At 31.7% G+C, this 22,107-nt stretch overlaps 2 protein-coding genes across 3 annotated transcripts; both read right to left on the bottom strand.

The window, feature by feature from the left end:
- Positions 1-416: 416 nt before the first annotated feature.
- LOC11413226 (uncharacterized) lies at positions 417-4,592 on the bottom strand. Of its 2 annotated transcripts, none has more exons than XM_003613580.3 (7): positions 4,468-4,592; positions 3,443-3,591; positions 3,231-3,303; positions 3,040-3,120; positions 2,853-2,954; positions 2,459-2,517; positions 417-649 (listed from the first exon to the last, which is right to left on the bottom strand). In XM_003613580.3, the coding sequence occupies exons 2-6, from the start codon at positions 3,586-3,588 to the stop codon at positions 2,479-2,481; spliced, it is 441 nt and encodes a 146-aa protein (XP_003613628.1). In that variant the 5' UTR covers positions 3,589-3,591; positions 4,468-4,592; the 3' UTR covers positions 417-649; positions 2,459-2,478. The 2 variants fall into 2 exon arrangements, with proteins under 2 accessions (XP_003613628.1, XP_024639297.1); XM_024783529.2 differs by lacking the exon at positions 4,468-4,592 and adding an exon at positions 3,893-4,029.
- Positions 4,593-16,063: 11,471 nt separating this feature from the next.
- Positions 16,064-16,807, bottom strand: LOC112422051 (uncharacterized). Its single transcript, XM_024784773.1, has one exon. The coding sequence runs from the start codon at positions 16,805-16,807 to the stop codon at positions 16,064-16,066; it is 744 nt and encodes a 247-aa protein (XP_024640541.1).
- Between the last annotated feature and the right edge of the window lie 5,300 nt (positions 16,808-22,107).

Here is a 22,107-nt window from a genome sequence, read left to right as displayed (position 1 = left end):
ATAGTTGTTTTATATTATAGAAATCTAATCTATTTTTTCTTTTTAAAAAAAAAAAAAAACTATATATCCAAAATTTTAAGAACATATATCGAAAAAAAAACTATATATATATAGATTGATTAAATTGTTTTGAAAATATATAAACTTTAATGCATTCAACAAAAATTCTTCCAGTAAGAAAAACAAAATTCTCAAAAAATAAAGTCCTAAAGCAAGATTACTCACTAACCATTTTCTTGGCAGAGAGTTCAATCAAGAAAAATATATATATTTCAGACATGTTTTTGTCAAGAATAAGAGTCAAGTGCCACGGAAACAAGATGTACCGCGACCAAGATATTTCAATGTTATTATTTTGCAAACTTAATTTTCCCACAATTGTGACCAAATTCAACTTGCTTAGAAAGCTCTATACATTGACATATCAAAAAGGATTTTCATTGGTGCAAATTCATCAGTTTTCAGGTCACAGCAAAATCAATTCAATCATTGTACACCAATAATAGTTATAATCATCCATTACTCCACCAAGATAATCACAAGTTAGTAGAAAATGTTAATCTAGAAGTCTTAAAACCTATTATTAGCTATTTGCATCATATGCTACACCCAGTCAGCTTCCTATCTTCATTTGTCTTCGATTAAGTACCTAAACAAAAGATAGTAAAGTCAAAAATCGAAACATGAATCTCAGCTGCAAAATCAAAATCTGCTGAATCAAAAACAATTAATCAAAGCATGGATGTCTTATAACAATTAATCAGTATGTATAACTTGTTCAATTAATCAGAAAAAGATAATCTGGAAGTCTTACAACAATCTATATATATCCAACCTTCTATTAAACTCGCCCTTTTCATTATCTTCAAGTTTTCAAAATTTCAAGGGGAAAATAAGATTACCGTAATGCTACTATCTAAGGATGTAATTGAATACACTATAACCCCATGTTAGACACAACCATGGCTGTTCCACCGACTAAAGGCTCAACACAGGTAACTGCCGACATCACAGGCACAAAACAGGAAGAAATTAGAGAGAGAGAAAAAAAACAACTGCAGCAACAAGCACAGACAAATACACGCCTAGACCACGCAAATACCAGAAACAGAGTTGCACCCTCAGGCTGTTAAACAATGCATCCATTGAACCGATACTCGCTCTAACCAACTTAGAAAAGGTCAAGAATTTAAACCCTTCTGCTTCAGGTGAAAATGTGCTGATAAAAGCATGTGAAAAGATCATAAAGTTGTAAAAAGGGGTAGTTTTACTAGACAAATCAGAAAGTGTTGTAAACAAACAGGAAAAAAACTGGGAGAGGAATATGCATAATCTAAATCAGCTAGGAAGTGCTAAGGCTTGCTTGATATGCCGTAACACAAACCAATTATAATATATCTAATAATAAAATACACAGAAACCATGGTAGATTTCTGCAGAAATTAACAAATACCAGTTTTTTTTTTTTTTTGTGGTGGCCGGGGTTTGAACCCCGGACCTTGCATTAATTATGCATTATCCATACCAACTGAGCTAAGTTAACAACACTCAATTGACTTTGAAATTAAAAATCCAGCAAAGCTTGATTCAGCTTTGGTAGAACAAACAAATAAATATATTAAAGTAAGCCCATTGCTTAGCAAAAGTGTATTGGTTCAACTTTTCAAACAAGCCACGAATCGTTTCTAAAGAATAATATGCAAATAAATATAAAAACTAAAGTTATCAACAAGACAACATTTAAAAATATGCTGGATAATGTAGTTTCCTTCTCTAAATTTTTCTCACTAGTTTTCTTAGTGGTGGATAATGTAGTTTTACTCGATTTGTTCATATCAAATCTAGAGTCTTTCTAGCGTGAACTACATTATCAGCTAAAAACCAATAAGTTGGTGATTACTGCATTTTTGTGGCACAAAAGAGAGTACAAATTTTACTGCTAGAATATATATATAATTCTTAGTCGAATTTTTAGCAAGCAAACATTCTTATACAATTTTGGAGAAATCACACATAAACTAAAAAAAATCAGAGTAAATGAAAAGACTTCTCAAACAAAAATCACAATTGAAATCATTCAAAACAAAAACATAGATAACCCAACTGATTAAGAAAGCATGCCAACCACGCATGAATCAACAAAATGAAGCATGATCATCTAAATAGTTTACTCTTTGGTGGTTTATAATCAACAAAAAGCATTAATGTCATTTTAAATTAGATGCAACACATTCAATTTCAAACATATTTTCTCATCGAATACAAAAGTCTCCCTTTTTTTTGGTTATGAACTATCATAAAAAACCTGAAAAATTTCAAACACAATATTTCATTTGTTGCAGTGACAAAACTAGCTCTATTTACCAGCAAACAAATGTCAAAATGTGCTTGACCCCAGTGATGGCAGTGAGTAGCAAAAAACGGAAAAAAAATTAAAAAAAATGCTTGCTCTATTTACCACTTATTTTTCCGGTGGTGCTATGAGCTAGACTTTCCACGGTATCCATCCAGGAACTTCTGGCAAAATAGATTTTAGAAACAACTGTTAGTCTAATCGATACATTTATGAATAATAGAACAAAGGAAGATCAAACAAAAGAAACAACACCCAAATAGAAGAACATGACCAACAAAGAAAGGAATCATTTTTTAGATGCTATTTCAAGTAGCTTTTGAGCTTAAAGCATCTTACATTTGCTTCCAATTTTAACCTTCAATATTATTTTACTATATTTTACCATTTTTTATAGCTTACAAGCTCATATGACTAAAAATGTCGTGTTTAGTAAGGAGGTGTTTGTTTCTAGATGTAAAAATCATTCCCAAGAATATAGAAGTTACCAAAAACTTACCTCGAGAATTAGCTCGGATCTCGGTGGAAAATATGTATAGTTCATATCACTAAACATATCTGTTTTGTCAAGCTTTTGGACAAACTCCTTTGCTGCTTCAACCTAGGTCGAATGAGGGAGGACAGAATCACATTAAGAAATACTACATAAATTAATTTTTGCACTTGAAATTAAACATACAACATACATCGGAAGACGGGAGACGACTATCGAGCTCATCAAGGTCCAGCTTTCCAATTACCATGCCCTTGACATTGTTTCGATCGATCTATAATTAATTAAAATGAAAATGATTATAAGTACCGGACAAAATGTCAATATTAATTTACCTTATATTATAACAAAACTATATTTAATTAATTAAATGATTATGATTACCAGGTCCTTGAGTTCAGATGCAAGAACAGCATCACTCTTGGGCTTTCCAGACTTATCATTCAACCGTAGAAGGCTGAAGATAACAAACATACCCGTTAATTTTATTTTTTTTTGTTAATAAAACAATTTTTCAAAACATACTAAACAAAACTGATTCTTTTTACTAAAATAAAATAAAAAACTAAAACAAAAGGGGCTAATTATTATTATACCTAGTCCTAGAGTCCTCCAGGCCTTTATTCTCCAGATCTGACATGGCAACTCCAAGATACTCAGTGCCAACGTTGATCCCCATAACTCTTCCAGGTAATGCTTTGCATACACATTGATACAGCTGCTTAGGGAGCATGTACTTCATTGCCTATTTAATTGGTAAACAAAGGATATCAACAACAAAAAATTAAGATCCAAACAAACATGTAGAGTAGAGTAAAGTAGAGTACAGAGACAGGTAGAGAGAGATCCAAACAAATGAACACTTCATTTCAAATTTATAAGCTCTAGCCATGGAAGAGTCTCTTAATTTTAGGTAAAAATCTGTTAATTGACTTTAAAAAACATAATTTAAAATCAAAAATAAGTTCACCATCCCAAAGAAAAGAGGCAACTCTCTAATTTTTTCTAGAGCACTTTATGATGATACTAACACAGAACTACAAGACCTGAATAGGAGCATAGGGAGGCATAGATCATGCAAATCACAGTTATCCATTGACTAAAAGTGCTGCTTTGAGCCATTATTTCCACATAAAAATATTCATATATGGCTATGAAAACACGGACACTCCTCGGATTAGGCGTGTCCCGGTGTCGGACACGTGACCGACACCGACACGACAGTGACACTTGTAATCACACTAAATTATGTGATTTTTTTCAAATTATTAGATGTGTCAGTGTGTCCCTGTCAGTATCAGTGCTTCATAGATATATGGACATTGTGGACAAAAATATGAATGTACGTGAAATGTCAATTGCTTCTACATAAGTCAATATAAATAGCTTCCAAAAAATAAACATGGAAACAATAACCCAAAAAACATAGAATGCAAACAATCTAACAAGTGAAATCAAGAAGAACCAAGAAAACAATCTAAAATGGGTATCTTAAAAATCGAAACTTTAAACAACAGGAAGTGATATTTGTGATTGTGAGTAATACGAATAAAAAATCAAGAAGAACCTATAACTTTCTAAACCCTAAAAACACAAACAGAGGGAAGAGAGAGAGAGTTACAGTGTAATCGCGAGAACGAACAGAAAGGAAGAGTTGGTGAAGAGAGAGACTGAGGAAGAGGGGTTACTTCAATTCAATAAGGAGTAAATATTCAATTTGTTTCATCAATTACCCCTTGAAAAAATTTCAATTATGTTCCCAGTGGGAATCGAACCAGGCTCGCGTAAATCATTGCCAGGCTGCCTTGCCACCAAGCCAGTGAAAATTTGATGTTAATGTTTGCATCCAATAATATATATACCATTTTTAAAACCAGATTCACACATCATGAGGCATGAACCATCCAATTTTTTCATTTTTGTTTTTTTATTGGATAATTTAGGATCTCCGACGAAATATATTTTGATAAAATATCCGACGAATATATATATATTATTATCCGACAAAATATATATTTTTCACCGATAATTATCCGACGAATATATATCTATTATTATCCGACAAAATATATATTTTTCACCGATAATTATCCGACGAATATATATATATTATTATCCGACAAAATATATATTTTTCACCGATAAATTATCCGACGAATATATATATATATATTATTATCCGACAAAATATATATTTTTCACCGATAAATTATCCGACGAAATGATTTATATATTATTTAAAGATAAAATCTAGAATCCAATTAAAATTATAAAATCTCCTATATTTATTTTTTTTATTGGATAATTGAGGTGCCCGTGACCGGGGTGAATTTTTTTTTTTTTTTTTTATAAAATCGTCTAGTGGTATGAAAAATTCACCTTAAAGATGAATAAGTGAGGCGAATTCACCTTAAAACAATAAAAAAATTTAATGTGAATTCACCTAAAAAATAAATATAGGAGATTTTATAATTTTAATTGGATTCTAGATTTTATCTTTAAATAATATATAAATCATTTCGTCGGATAATTTATCGGTGAAAAATATATATTTTGTCGGATAATAATATATATATATTCGTCGGATATTTTATCAAAATATATTTCGTCGGAGATCCTAAATTATCCAATAAAAAAACAAAAATGAAAAATTGAATAGTTCATGCCTCATGGTGTGTGAATCTGGTTTTAAAAATGGTATATATATTATTGGATGCAAACATTAACATCAAATCTTCATTGGCTTGGTGGCAAGGCAGCCTGGCAATGACTTACGCGTGCCTGGTTTGATTCCCACTGGGAACATAATTGAAATTTTTTCTCAATTTCCTGAATGCACTACAGGACAAAAAAAAACGGCTGACTTTGACTCCCGCCATTTCAAATGGCGGTAATGAAAAAAATAAAATAAAAGTGGCCAGTCAGGACGCGCCACGTTTACCGGCGGCTCAGTCCCGCCATTTCAGATGGCGGGAACGAGGAAAAAGACAATAAAAAAAAAAAAAAAAAAGTGGGTCATTTCTGTAAAAAAAATTCAAAGGGGGTCAGACTTGTATTTTTTTTGGACAAAAGGGTTAGAAAAAAAAAAAATTCGTCAAAATAGGCTCCAAAATGGAGAAAAATATGTATTTTTTTAAGTGACAATAATGAGATGATTTGTGGATTAGAAAAAAAAAAAATCGTCAAAATAGGCTCCAAAATGGAGAAAAATATGTATTTTTTTAAGTGACAATAATGAGATGATTTGTGGATTAATATTGGGGGTTGTGTAGTTTAAATGATTTGAGCAAATTGTTGAATGAGTTGGAAGAGTTAAAAGAGTAAGATGGTGAAGGAGAAAATATAAATTTAAATCTGATTATTAATTTGTTTATAAACCTCTAAAAATAAGAATTTGTCTATTAGAAATAATCATTATTGTCACTTTAAAAATACACATTTTTCCCTATTTTAATGTATATATATGTATGTAGTTTTTCCAAACTCCAAAATTAATAGTTAGCTTTAATATTTAACTATTAATTGTTTGTTTTTAAGAAAAAAAATAATATAAATTTTTAAGTTTGGGGGGCATTTTGCACATAAGTGCAAAACTTCAGGGGGGGTATTTGCAAAACGTCAAGTTCACTAACAGAAAAATTTGACGGAGGGGGTAAATTGACTAACGTTGTGAAATTTCAGCGGGGTAATTGAAGTTTTGTTAATTTCAATGGGTAATTGATGAAACTTACAATTTCATGGGGGAATTTGACTATCTACTCATTCAGTAAGTGAGCAGGGTTTCTTTTCTTTGTTGAATTTTGCTCTCTACCCAACACATTTTATTCATTCCCACCTGAAATTCTAAAAATGCCATTGCATAAGTTAACTTACACGGTAGTGTTAAATCTGCTTGACTTACCTCACATCATTTTAGTTGGAAATGAATATTTTTGGTTGGGTAAAGAGAAGAATTCTTCTTTGTTCAGGACTATTGGGCAGGATCCCTAATTGAGCTGTCCAATCCGGTGTCCAAGAGTAACCCATTTTTTTTTTTTTTGTGAGCTGCCCGTAGCCCGAACGGGTTGCGGGCTTTTTTGGGTTGGACTAAAAAAACCTTGGAAAATTCGGGCTTCAATTATTCGGCCCAGACCCTACATTTTATTCGGGCTTTCGGAACGGCCTAGCCCATTTTGACAGCTCTAACTGGGGTGTTTGCGGTGCGGTTTGGTTCAGTTTTGAGCATAAAAGTCATCCAAACCACGAGATAAAAAAGCATGCGATTTAGTTTGGTTCGGTTGATTTTTAAAAAGTCATCCCAATCAAACCAATGTGGCTTGGATTCGTTCGGTTGGTGCGATTTATCGTGAGATAAAAAAATATTATGTTAACTCTAATATTGCCGACTTCTTACAAAATAAACACAAGACATTTTATTTTGTTGTTTACATCATAAAATATGACTATACATGAATTGCATAGATCCTAAACTTTTATTTTCAATACCATAATATATTGTTCTGCCTTAATATAGTCATGTATTACATGTGTCATAAACTGGCAGAACATACCACCAAAGTTATATGGTTGATTAAAATAGGTAAAACTATAACTAACCAGATTAAAATCAAACACAACGTATGTCAAAAATCAAATATGACTAATTGAAGCACAATTAAACAAAAATATCATGAAGTCATTGTCACTCATTACTCAAGAGGAAACAAAACAAGTGTATATAGTTACATACTAATTATAAAGTCACTCATCACAAAGTATATAGACAATATATAAAGTTACATATAAATTATAACTAACCAGATTAAACCAAACAAAACTTATATCAAAATAGGTAAAATTAGGAAGAAACATAAGCGTGAAATAAATTATTGGGGAGAAAAGGAAACAAATTCATCACTGAAAATTGATTGAAGGAGATGAAAAACAAATAGATTCGAACTTGATGGTGCAATAATGGAAAAATCGAATCAAAATAGATTATTTTTGGATTATGTAATTGGGTTAGTACAAGTTTAAGTAATATTGATTATTCTTGCGGTTTGGTTCGGTTGCTGAGATGCAAACTGGAAATCGAACCGAATGCGCGGTTCAATGCAACAGTCATCTGAATTCATCCGAATCAAGTGCAGTTTTTTGCGGTTTTGATTTGAATTGGTTTGATTTGCGGTTTTTTTATTGGGTTGGTTCAGTTTTAAACACCCCTAGCTCTAACTACAACTATTAAAACTCATTTCCTTTTAATTGACATTTAATTATTATTCGTACTTGTATCGTACAATCACAGATTACATATGGTGATTCAATTTAAAATGTTTTCAAAATATATAATTTTAATCCATTTAACCAAAATTCTTCCAGTAGGAAAAACAAAATTCTCAAAAAATAAAGCCCTACAGCTTCTTCTTTTTTAAGGGAAAAGCCCTACAACATTATTATTATTATTCACTAACCATTTTCTTGGCAGAGTTCAATCAAGAAAAATATATATTTCAGACATGTTTTTGTCAAGAATAAAAATCAAGTGCGATTATAATGACTTTGCCATTTCGTCTATCTACCAAAAAAAAAAAAAAAAAGGGAATCAAGTGCGACAGAAACACGATGTACCGCGACTAAGATATTTCAATGTTATTCTTTTGCAAACTCAATTTTCCCACAATTGTGACCAAATTCAACTTGCTTAGAAAGCTCTATACATTGATGTATCAAATAGGATTTTCATTGGTGCAGATTCATCATTTTGTATGAAGATTGTGTTAAGAGACAACGATATTCAGTCAACTGTTTTAACATTTTTTTTTTGAACTAAAAAGCGATATATATGCATTCAATTAAATTGATAGAGTACTTCTATACACTCAAATTCAAACTTACAACATTTATGTTAATGGGACGTGATGGGGTCCTCGTGAGCATAGCTCAACTAGTAGGGATAATGCATAATATATGTAAGGTCTGGAGTTCAAACCCCAGCCACCACAAAAAAGAAAGGGACGTGATGGGATGGGATAGTTTTGGCTACCCAATTTGTTTTATTTTATTTGAATAGGTTATAATACTTTATAATTAGTTACCCCAATTTTGTCTAAGAAAAATTAATTAGTTACCCCAATAATATATATTTACCTAGTTTATTTGTCAAAAACTACTGGAAATAAAAAATCAAAAGATACTCACTTGTATGATACATTTATTTCGTGTTATTTTTACACTTTCAACGGTTAAGCAACTACAAAGAGAGTTTGACTAACAATAAAAATTGTCAAGGCAACACTCAAAATATATTTTATTTTATTTTTTAATATTTTGACCCACGTAAAAAAATACTAGCTTTGCCGTTGCTGAGTACCTATGCATTCGAATTTGTATTGTTGACAACATCAAAGTCATCATTGATTGGATATACATTGAATCAGAACCAATCTTTAAACTTTAACAAAATAAACATCGCACCAAAATAAGAAATAAATAAAACACCACACCAAGACGTGAAATCAAAATAAAAATATTGTCAACATGATCGAAATCACAAAAAACACACAAGAGAAAACTCTAAAAACATGGAGATCATTTATTTAATTAATAGAGAAACGTTAAAAACAAGGTTGAGGGTTGATTCAGGGCCAAAATTAGTCCTAAGCCGCCCTCTCCGCTAGATCAAGAAGAAGAAAAATGATGATGACTAGAGTTTGACAAGGAGAAGAGAGAGTTGGAACTCATCATGATAAAACATTAGTTTTATCAGTCAGCTGTTTCATAGAATTCCCCTAAATGATGTCTTTAATTAATTCCATGAATTTTAAAATTCATGAAAGTGAAAAGGACTAGAAGAAATATTAGAGAAAGTACCTTTTGTTAGATTCGATGATTTTAATCACTTTACCACTATGTGACACTACACTAAATATATAAATCTCAAGATTAAACTTCTTGCCAAACATCATGACTATGTTCATTCTCTATTGCATGACCACACAAAGATTCAAGTCTCTTTGTCCTTTGAACACAATCTCTTTACTATATATAGAGAACTTGCCATGCATTGTTTAACCAAAAATACAAGCTTAGTAATTATTTGTTGATTTTCTCTTGGAGTTCCTCTGAATGCTTCAATCATGAGACAATCTATATGAATAGTTCTTGTTCAATGAAGTGTTTGGGGGAACTCTTGGAATTGAATCAACACTGCACATCAAGATTCAAGTGTAGGTCAAATTCATTTCATTTCATTTCATTTCATTTCCATCACTATTACATAAATGAACAAAATTAGTTTTAGTTTGTATTAGCTAATTGAACTAGCCTCATAGTTTTATAATTTTTCTATACATATATTATGCAATATTTGAAAATTGATTTTGAAAGGTTTTGCTTTGTTAAAACAAAATTCTCAAATAACCTTTATTTTCACAATCAATTAAGTAAAATAAACAGGCTTCAAAATTTCTCACATGCATTATCTCAAACTTTTGAAGAAATACCCCAACGTAACTCAAACTTACCCCGAATTAATTTCGAGGATAACATATATTTGAGTGAATAAGAACAGGACGAAGTTTCAGCAGTATTATTGTACAAGATAGGTTATAAATACCAATGAACAATCGAAGTTTCAGCATCAACGGTTACATAGAAACACTACTCTATTGAAATTTATTTCGAAGCATTCTTAGAAGTGTTCACCAAGCATTATGATTGTATAAGAACAGCTCGTGTTGGTTATTTTTAACACATTACGAAGCAAAACATTGTTATCTTGTAATAGGTGTATGTATCATTGCCAAGTTAAAGAAAGTTCCTTAGCAGGAACAAAGTTGTAACATTGTTAAGAAATTGAGCACATGTTCAACAATGCCTACTTTTTCATCAACAAATTTCATAGGAAGATCAAATTTAGGATAACTAATCGTTCGACAAACCCTATTCTTGAGATTAATTCTAAATCGATCCAAACTCACAAAAGTCATCGTGACCAAAGAAACTAAACGAATACCATAAAAAATTAAAAATCAAGAAGAGTTTGCCATCCTTTTGTTAAAAAAGCACTACCATTGAACCTCTCTACCAACACTTAGAATTCATTGTTGTTTGGATCGACCAATGTTGCATAAAGACCGATTAAATCATTAAAATCTCTAGCAAACATATTTGGTAACATTACAACACCCTGAACACAAACAATTTTTTTTTTGTTGTTGTCAAAAACACTTTTGAAAAGAGATATACAAGTATGTGCATCATGATGGACGAATAATTTAAAATACAAAGCATATACTCTCACATGGTGTGTATCAAACTCCATGTAGTATGTTCTATATTTGATCGTTAGTTTGTTTACCACCTTGTCCAAATCAATTATTGGATGCAGATCTAGATGTGTTAATACATAAAAACAACAGATAAGGTTGCACGTTAGCAACATTAGAAGAAATTAAAATACGAAATAAAATAAAATATGAAACAAACGAATAACGGTCAATCAATGATACGAAAACAATGTCTCCATATTACGATTAGCCATTACAAAATGAGAGATGAATAACAAAGGATGGTGAGTTGACAAATGAAAAATACCAAAAGAAGAGATCTGAATTTATAGAAGAAGGGGTGGATGCGTAATTTGTATATATGAAAGGGAAAAGATTAATTTTGAATTCAAATTCCGTATCCATTGAATCTTTTGTTATAAAAGCTTGTTAAATTGTACCAAAAAAAAAAAAAAGCTTGTTAAATTTCATTTTTTGCACGACTAATTATGACACATTGTTAAATGTCATTTAAAATGTCACTTGATAGAAAGCAACAGAGAAGGGGAAATTCGTCCTAATCAAAAGCAATGAGGGATATTTTTTTTGGTTACATTAAACTGTTAAATTTAGAACAACATAATATTACTAATTTTTGGTTTAAATTTTTTCACTTTTCTAGCCTTTGTCGCACAAACAATGTGGCAGCTATGATTTTTTTTGGTAGATAGACGAAATGACAAAATCATTATAAATTCACACACATAAGTGGAGGTACCGAGGTTCGAACCCCCGTCATGACATCCGACTTAACAATTTCGACATTTTGTCAGTTGAGCTACGACTTCTGAATATGTGGCAGCTATGATATGTAACGTAATATGTCAATGTGACCAAGTTGAAGATATATATTGATATAAACATTTGGACCATAAATCTGGATTCTGCATTATTAAGTATATATCCATAAATTACTAGCAATAATGATTCAGCATTAAATAAGTTGGAGTATAGGTTCATATATTGAAAAGATTGAAAGGATATATCGATGAACATAAATAGATTATTCTTCAAAAAGCTAAAGAGATATACCGTGACCAAGAAATTTCATTTCAAAGTTATTCTCTTACAATCTCATTTTCCCATAATTGTGACCAAATTCAACTAGCTAGGAAAGCTCTCTTAGTGGTCCAAATTATAATGAATTAGGGTATGTATAGTTATGAAAATATATTATGTTACATCCAAATCAACCGTTTGACTGAATTCCCATCAATAAAAATTTACGTAAATTTTAAAAATCATGACAGTGAAAAGGACTAGAAGAAATATTAGAGGAGATACCTTTTGTTAGATTTTGATGATTTTAATCACTTTACAATAAGAATATTTATTTCATATCACCCAAAATTAATCTTCTTGCCAAACATCCTGACTATATTCATTCTTCTATGTGGTACTGGCCACATAACTAGCTTTATGCACGACCATACAAAGATTCAGTATTTTTGGGTGCTTTGAATACAATCTTACTATATATATATAGAGAACTTGCCATGCATTGTTTAACCAAGACAACTAGCTAGTGAAGTATCTCTAGAGCTGAGTAATTACTTGTTGATTTTCTCTTGGAGTTCCTCTGAATGCTTCAAACATGAGACAATCTTGATAGAAATTATGGATAGTTCTTGTTCAATGAAGTATTTGGGGGAACTCTTGGAATTGAATCAACATACACATCGACAAAATGTTGCATGAATTTTGGTCAGTGTGGCCCCTGAAGATCACTACTAGAAAAAGTAAAATTAGGGACGGAAAAAATAAAATCCCTTACAAATTTCTTGGTCGCAAAATTTAGTGACGGAATTAGAGAGGGATTTGATGTTTTCCCTTTCTAAATTTCCCTCACTAATTTTTGCTTTTTTTTTTTTAGTAGTATCTAGTTTTGTTTTTCATTATAAATCTTACACTTGCTCCATCTATATTTTTGTCTTGTTTAGAATGGTTTCTTTCAAATTATTTTTCATTTTAAATATAGCTAATAGCTATTAGTATATTAACAAATGTATTTTAGTCATGGAATATAATTTATGTTGACAATTAGAAATCTTACATCTCATTATTACTTGCAGGATCAACTAAAGTTTCCATCTAAGTAGAAAAATACTTTGAGAAGAAAAGAAAAATTGACAAATGATTCTTCTCATTTATAAATAGAAGTTTTCCAAGGGAGTGTTAAGCCAATGAATTATTTTCATGCATGAAAAACATCTTTTTCATCATACAATCAGAGATGGAATAAATATGTCTCCAATTAATAAAATCCGTCGCTCATTGTTAAAAGAAAGATGAGATAAATTAGACGTCGTTGGAGACGAAAATCACCGTCTATAATAAACAAAATTCCATCTCTAAAATCCGTCGCAAAGTTTGGTTACCCGAGTTTTCACTTTGCTGAGGATGTTTTCCCGTTCCTCCGCTTCAGCTAACTAGCATTCTGCTAGCATGGATATAGTTAAAAACAATAATTAGCATGGTTATAAAAAAAAAATACTAGCATGCATCGTGTTATATATCATATCAAGATTTAGGATAGGATTAATAAATTGGTGTTTTCTTATAATATATTGTTTCAGGTGTATCTTTAATTTTTTTTTTCTTCCAATTCTTAAATAGTTTTCATGATTAGTGTATTATGTCATTCAATCAAAAAAATTAGTGTTATATGATTCATGGTTTTAATTAAAGTGATGTAAATTAATAATAAAGATGATGCTTATCAATAAAGTGGATGTAAATTAGCAAATGGGTGTACTCATAGATTAATAACATTTCTTTATGAGATGATAAAGAAAAGTTAGCAAAGTTGCTTTCTGTTTCACTAGCTTTGGTGCGTACTTTTTTCACCTAACACAAAAGATAAAAAAATTAAAGAAGTTGTAACAGCATAATTATAAGCATTATAACAAACAATTCTATTTGAGCTTCATCTAAAATTTGCTTTTCCATTTTGCTTTTATGTTTTTCTATTTTCGTTCTAAACGGTACACTAACTACAACTGCAATTGTAGTATCCTCTGCAATGCCCACCAACAATTTTGGCATCTTCCTCGTCCAACAAAAACTTCAACCTAATCTAAAATTTGCTTTCCCATGTGAAATGCCACCAAGAAAGAAATAAAAAAAAAATGTAAACTTTGGGGACGTGTGTTTAAAGGTTGAAAATTTCACTCTTGGAAAACAATGATGGATATCATATTCCTGGGTATACTTTAAAATTTGTGTTTGGTAAATAATTGTCAGATTCATGGCAATTATTTTTGATAGTGGGTATATGGGTAGTTATTTCAAATTTTATTACAATTTACATGGGAACCTTTTATTCCCATCCACTTCCTTGGAATAAAATCATGGGTAAGTGGAAGTTATTATTTTTCTAGGAATTTTTTATTTTCGGGAGTTGATTTTGTAACTTTGTAACAAACATAGGAATCTAGAATTACAACCTCCACATTCCTGGGAATAACTTTTTAAACCAGGAAACAAACACCCCTATAACAACTTTGTTTCATTGTCCAATCCATTCATAAGTGTACATCGAGAAAAACAAAGAGAAACATAACCCAATTCAAAAAAGATAAAGAGAGGTGGGGAAAAATGCAACCACCACGACCTTGACACTCCGTCACAGCAGACCATTGTCATTAGTCATCTCCTTCGCTAGATTCAGCCCTGAACAAAGCAGTTTGCCTTCCCGTCACTTTGAATCTCATGTTTGTTTTCTTTTCATTTGTTTATGTTTTTTTGTGGTAGCGATAATATATTTTTTTTTGTTGTCAAGTAGCCTAGTGGCTAGATAAATTCACCTTTAAGATGAATAAGTGGGGTGTCCGGGGTTCGAATCCCGACCCCTGCACAAATTGTGCATTATCCCTTACCAAATGAGCTAAGCTCATTGGTACTCGATAATGTTTTTTTTTTAAAGGTTGTGGTAGTGATAATGTTCATCTTAGGGTTATGTGTCATGTGTGGTAAATTGTTGTGAATCCAACCTTTTGTTTTGTTTTGTTTTTTTTTTTTGTTTTTTTTTTGTTTTTTTTTTCCGTTGTCTCTCGGTGACTTCTAGGTGAGAGTTCAAGTAAGTCTGTCATTGGTGAAGCAGAAAAAATGCACCGTTAGACTTGTAACGATTTAGATATAAAAAAAACGAGAACATCTATAAGTTTTCTCACACAATCTTGTCTACACATCTCTCCCATTTGTGTTCCTGTGTCCTAGGGGCGGATCTAGACATTTCATATTAGTGTGACAAAAGTGACCGTATATAGGCGGCACACATAAACACCAAAACCACTCGATCATGATGCCGGAATATACAACAAGCAAAATGCCAACAGAAGTATACCCCTACATCACAACCGAGCTCACCACCTAGCTGCACCAAAACAAAATTCTGCAGGCATGACCAAAAAAACAGAACTAAAAAACAGCACATGCAACAACATCAAGTGTCACAGCAGGCACCCAAAAACTCGCACCATATGACAGAAAGCCCCTCCCCAAACCTGGCAGCACTTCCACACAAAATATTTAACCATCCATTTGTTAAATTACAATGAAAATCGTCTACCATTCATTTGTTGAAAATGAGCTAGAATAACATCAGTGCTAATTGTGAAAAAAAAACATCTCTTTCAATATAAGTTACAAGTCGATCATTTAACCATTGATCGCCCATTTTGTTACGTAAATGACTCTTCAGAATCTTCATAGCTAAAAAAACACGTTCAACACTTGCAATTACAACCGACAAGAGTAAAGCCAACATCAAAAGCTTATAAACCAAAGCAAATGTCTTGCACTTATTTGTTTCCACAAGTATTGCACAAAGATCCGAAAGCCCTTTCAACTTAGCGAATTTTGGATCAGATTTAACATTCCTAACATAATTCTGAAGTTGTCTGTGCAACTCTACATCAGACAATCTACAAAATTATTTGGATAAAGCTCAGCCATCCTCAATAATTTGTTCACATCAAAAGCAGCAAATGACTTAGCAGGACTAAAACATGAAACACATTGTACAAGTTCGATATTCTCTTCATTAAACCTAGCAGTAAGCTCTTGCAATTGCAAATCTAAAACACTAAACAAACAAACATTCTTATAATGATGCAAATTAGAAACACTAGAAACCGGAGTGACTCGCCTAGGTTTCTTTCCTTCCATATATGGCGCATCCATATCAGGTACATCAATATCATGTTTAGTGCAAATTTTCACAACCCTAGATATAAGGTCTTCCCACCCCTCATTCCTCATTTCTTTTAATTGTTTTTTGGTATCATTAACAAGTGACATATCATTTAAAAGATCTTGATCACGCCTTTGTAGTGCTAGGCTCAAATCATTTGTAATTCCCAAAATCTCAACCATCATATATAACATGAAGATAAAATCAAATGATTGAAGCACATCAAGCAAAAGCACAGTTTCACCAAATTTATCAAACGAGGGATCATTCCCCACTTCTACAATTACCCTAACAATGGCGCCATACAAAGTCATCAAACTAGTCAGAGTCCTAAAGTGGGATCCCCAACGAGTGTCCCCCGCTCGAGCAATTGACGAATCTTGATTCAGCCCACTACCGGTCTCTATCTCGCCCTCCTCAATCAATTTAGGAAATTGAGCTAGTTGTTTGTCCCGACGCATTTCTTGTCTCTTGTTAGAAGCTCATATGAAACTAACAAGCATATTGACCTTACCAAAAAAACCACTAACAGGTTTGTGAGTCTTAGCACAAGCAACAAGTTGAAATTGAAGTTGATGTGTGAAACAATGCACATAATACGGAGATGGACTCTCATTTTGAATTAAAGTTTTCAAACCACCAAATCGACCTCGCATATTTCTAGCCAGATGAATTAAAGTAAGCTTTACATACCTCATCTTGGATGTCAGGTTGATAGCTTGAAATTGGAGGCCTAGTTCATGGATCCGTTTCCAACAATTCATAATCAACAACTTCAATACCCTCATTGGTCGAGTTGGGAGCAATATCCATGTTCGATGCTTGACTAGTCGAAGAACTAGCTTTGTCTCTAGACAACACAGAAAAGAATTTCTTCATCCTATAAACACCATTGTACAATAATCAATTATCATAAACAAGCAATTTTTAACTTATATTATTAATAAAACAAAACAAACAAAGCCATGAATCATTTTGCTACTGATAGTTTTGCTACTAATTTAACAATATTGTTTTGCTATAAACAAACAAAACAAACAAGCAATCATCATCCTATAAACCCTAAAGAAAACCCCAATTCTCAATTCACAATTCTAAAACCCTAAAAAAGCAATTGTAGAATGAATGAGAAAGTAGAGAATCAATTGACTATCTCACTTACCTTGGCTTAGACTTAGAGAGAAAATGATGTTGTTGACTGCTGGGAGTGGAAGAAGGAGAGGTATGTTTGGTTGTTGTGAGAAGAGGAGAACATAAGCTTGCAATTTGTTTGTTAACAGGTTGTAATTTATTTGTGAATTGTGATTTGTGAGAAGATAAGAAGAAACACAGTTTTGTTTCTGAGAGTAGAGAAGAGAAGAAACGCTTTTTGTTTTGGTTGTGTTGTGTGTATTTTCCACTTTCCCATACCTTATGTTATGCATATAAAAAAAAAATTGAGCTAGAATCTGGAGTGGCAGCTGCCACACCATGCCTCACTGTAGTTCCGCCCCTGCTGTGTCCTCTCCAATGCAGTTTCTAATAGTGAAATTTCACATGATTAAGATTTTTCTAACTGGTTAACACTACTTTTCCTAAATTGAAAAACTAACCGTAAAGGATACAAAGTTACAAACTGCTTTTATCCAATGTTTTAGTTATCAAAATCGTCGTTGTCATGCAGCTCTTATGGTTAGAACTGCTAGCTTTTCAACATACATTTCTCTCGTTTCCAATCATAGAATTAAAAAAACTATATATATTATATGCTAAAAGAGGCATAATACTTGGGTGTATATATGTCCTTTATTCTTACCAATTTACAATTTGGACCAAATTTTCGATGAGCAATAATCGAAGGCTTGAAGTGAGATGATTGTGTGAAAGAACATGTAGATAATTTTTGCTTTATATCAAATAAATCTATAGCATTGACCTAATTTAATGGTATATTTTTTTTTATGGTTTTAAATCATTTATTTATTTTTCTTCTTCTTTTGAATACGGCCTATATCATTTCCTTTATTTTTTGTTCAAATTTTCTTTTGGTCCTTTATTTAAAACTTAATTGATATTTTAGTTCTCCATTTGTAAAACCACTATTTTGGTCACAATTAGGATAGAATAGAGTTTGTTTGCATTGTTTGGGGTAAATCCAAATGCATCCATGAATCTTTGGAATAACGTTAGTAGATTAAACAATGATAGCAAAATATATAACATCCAACTTATTTGGCCTAAATAAAAATTAATTAAGAATTCAATAAAACACATTAATATTAAGATAAGACATAACCAAAACATACCCATCCGGGATGTGTGACATCTGTGATGTCTTTAACTGTGGATCAACCGACCAAGCAAACATGTAAATTTTTTTTTTGAAGAGAACATGTAAATATTTTGTCATGTGAAATAAACAACTTTGACCTATGCAATAGATACTATTGTTGATGTTGAGTGGCTCTGCCCCCAAGACATGGTGATAAGATTGGAAGACTTCCCTTTTTCAATCATAAGGAAATAGCGGAAGAATTTACTTTTACTTTCTTAAATTACAATTTTAATATGATTGTAACAATAACCATTTTCCAATGATCTTGTATATACCTCAATAATGGAATTTGAGCAAGTAACCAAGTAGATTTAGATTTTTCTCATTATTTGACTATGATTGGCATAATGAGATGTAGAGATGCATTACAATATTATCAACGTGTCTTAGGGGCAGCTACATTCAACATCAGCAAAATAAAAATTTTGTTGTGAATTCGATCCGAAAATACACCAATAATAAATTTGATGTGTGGAGCAAGTGATGATCAAGCAACTAAAACAAAGTGTATGGAACAATTATAAACACAAGTCAAAAGTAGAAAACAACAGCGAGAGAAAAATAAAGAGAGAAAGCAAAAGAATTTGTTGACCCAGTTCGGTCCAAATTGACCGAGTCTGGGGGAGAGAGCAGCCCTCCGTTTTACTATAATGATGAGTAACCTTACAAAAGAGATATCAATGAGTTACAAGAATAAGTCTTCCGCCTAATTCTATCGAAAGCCCCAATCTCTTCCCCTAACCAAGAGATTCAATCCTAATAGTGTTTCCCAAGGTGAATCAACCCTCAAACCCTAGTGTTTGTTCCAAAGAGACAAACTCTATACAAACCCTAGTTTTGTTGTTGTCTTTCTAAACCCTTGTTTCAGCCCCCTCTATCTCAAGGTTTACACTGATACAATGTCTATATTTATAGTAAAAGAATCCTCAATAAAAATGGAACAAATCTAGGCCTGAAAATACGTTTATGTTTTATTTTCTACTGTCAAAATCGGCCACCGAATGCTCCAAATCGGCCACCGATTTTTTGCCGAACTTGAAGCTCAAATAAAACAGGTCAAAATCGGCCACTGTACCTTGAAAATCGGCCACCGATTTTCAGCTTTCAAAATTCCAATTTCTTTAATTTTTAATTTTTAGACACTTTCACAACAGTCTTCATAGGTTGGAGGTGTTAATTTCATAGGTCATACTATTTACATGTCGACTTAATTGACTTATTTACAATGATAAAGATCACAAATGCTACATGTCCCCGATTTAATTTATGTTTTTTCACTCTTTAATTTATGTTTTTTTTTTTAATTCTAATTTATTTTATATCTAGACCAAATCATTCAAATTTCATATATTGTCTCTTGTTTAACCCGCAATTTATGTTCGAAAGGTTTATGATTGCACAATCACACGATACAAGGACATAAGAACTTAAACATTGTATGTATAAAATCCCGTATCAGTTTGGTTTCATTTGGTTGATACATGGATGAATCTCATACCAAACAAAGGATTTGTGTTGGTCTCAAACAATGCAAACAAAAACAACCAATATGATCAAATGAACGAGTCCCCTAGATGCTCCTTGTTGGCAATAAAAAATTGTCCAACTGCTACTCAACATTATTAATGGTATTTATAGCATATACTCTCCATCAAAACTAGGAAAAATAGGAGCACCGGATGATATTCTATTTGGTTCAGCAAGCTATGTTTGAGTAAGTATCTCTTGTTTTCTTAATTTGAAAGTCAGATTATAATTTGTTTAGTTTTGTTTCTTCAATTTTATTTTATTGCAGTACATTGTTCTTTCAATTTGTTTGTTGTTATTATTATTATCATTTAGGACCAAAACCATATATATATATATATATATATATATATATATATATATATATATAGAGTTAGGATCCGTTGACACCAGGTGTTAACGAATTCGTTGACACCAAATCGCAACCGTTTATTTTATTTAATCAATGGCTTGTAGTTTTCTATTCTGTGTGTATTATTTCCCTCAATCGCACAACATTATTATTTTCCTATTGATCTGTGCTATGCTAACGTAACAAAACCTGAAGTTATCTCTTCTCCTTTACGGATCTCAATTAGACCCCATCATAGATAACTCTTGAGATTTGTATATGCACCAAAGATTGGCAGCAATGGCAGAAATCCATGTATTTTGCAAGGATGTTCAATTATTCATTAATGGTTAAACACCATACCAATTGATACCTAAAACCCCTTAATTAATATCTTCATCTCCAATTGCAATTCATACATCGAATTAACCAAGAGAGAAGATAGATGCAAACAAGAAATTGTATTAACGGAAGTGGTGGCATATAACAACGATGTGATGATGTTCCCAATTTCAGATTTTCAATGATCGAAAACAATAATACTATGTGATTGAGGGAATGAGTACACACAGAATAGAAAAATATGAGCTATGGATTAAATAAAATAAACGGTTGAGATTTGGTGTCAACGAATTCGTTGACACCTGATGTCAACGGATCCTAACTCATATATATATATATATATATATATATATATATATATATATATATATATAAGAAAGACTAGGAATACCATTTATATATATATTTTTGGCTTAAATGTGTGTTTAGTCCCTGCATTTTTACTCAATTTTGGTATTGGTCCTTGCGTTTTTTTTGTTTGGAATTGCTCCCTGCACTTTGTGAAACTTTCGCCTTAGTCATTCTGTTAACTCTAGTTAAAAAAAAAAAAAAAACCAAAACTAACGGTGTGCCAATCATGACACGCCACATGCCACACTAAAAGACAAAAACAATCAACTTTTAATTATTATTTTACTTAAAAATATCATTAGTCTCTGCACTTTCAGCATTTTTTTATAGGCTAAAATATGGTTTTAGTCCCTACAAATATGTCTCGTTTTCGTTTTAGACCCTGTAAAAAAATTAGTTTTTGGTCCCTAGGGACTATTTCCAAAAACAAAATATTTTGCAGAGACCTTTTTAAAAATCAAAATATTTTGCAAGGACTATTTTTCTACAAAATGGATTCATTCATCATGTGCCACGTGTGCAAATCATCACAAAAGTGGGGTCAGGGGCCAAAACCAAAACGAGCCATATTTACAGGGACCAAAAACTATAAATTTTTTTTTACAGGGACTAAAATCAAACGAGACATATTTGCAGGGACCAAAACCATATTTTAGCCTTTTTTATATTAGTCCCTGCACTTTGGTATTAGTCCTTGAACTTTTTTTAAAAAAGAAAAATCTTTCAATGAAATTATTATGTTTTTAATTATTGTTTTGTTCATTATTTTTATTGAGAATAATTATAAAAAAAATCTTTTAAAAAAATTAAGAGTTAATTGTATCACATTGCACATGGAAATTGTATCGCATTAATACCATGACAACCTCTTCTAAACTAAATACTAATTTTAACGT

The sequence above is a fragment of the Medicago truncatula genome, chromosome 5 (assembly GCF_003473485.1).
Source record: "Medicago truncatula cultivar Jemalong A17 chromosome 5, MtrunA17r5.0-ANR, whole genome shotgun sequence".
In the NCBI taxonomy this organism is placed as follows: Eukaryota; Viridiplantae; Streptophyta; class Magnoliopsida; order Fabales; family Fabaceae; genus Medicago; species Medicago truncatula.
The sequence above is the reverse complement of the archived record's forward strand: the minus strand, read 5'-3'. Positions and strand labels throughout refer to the sequence as shown.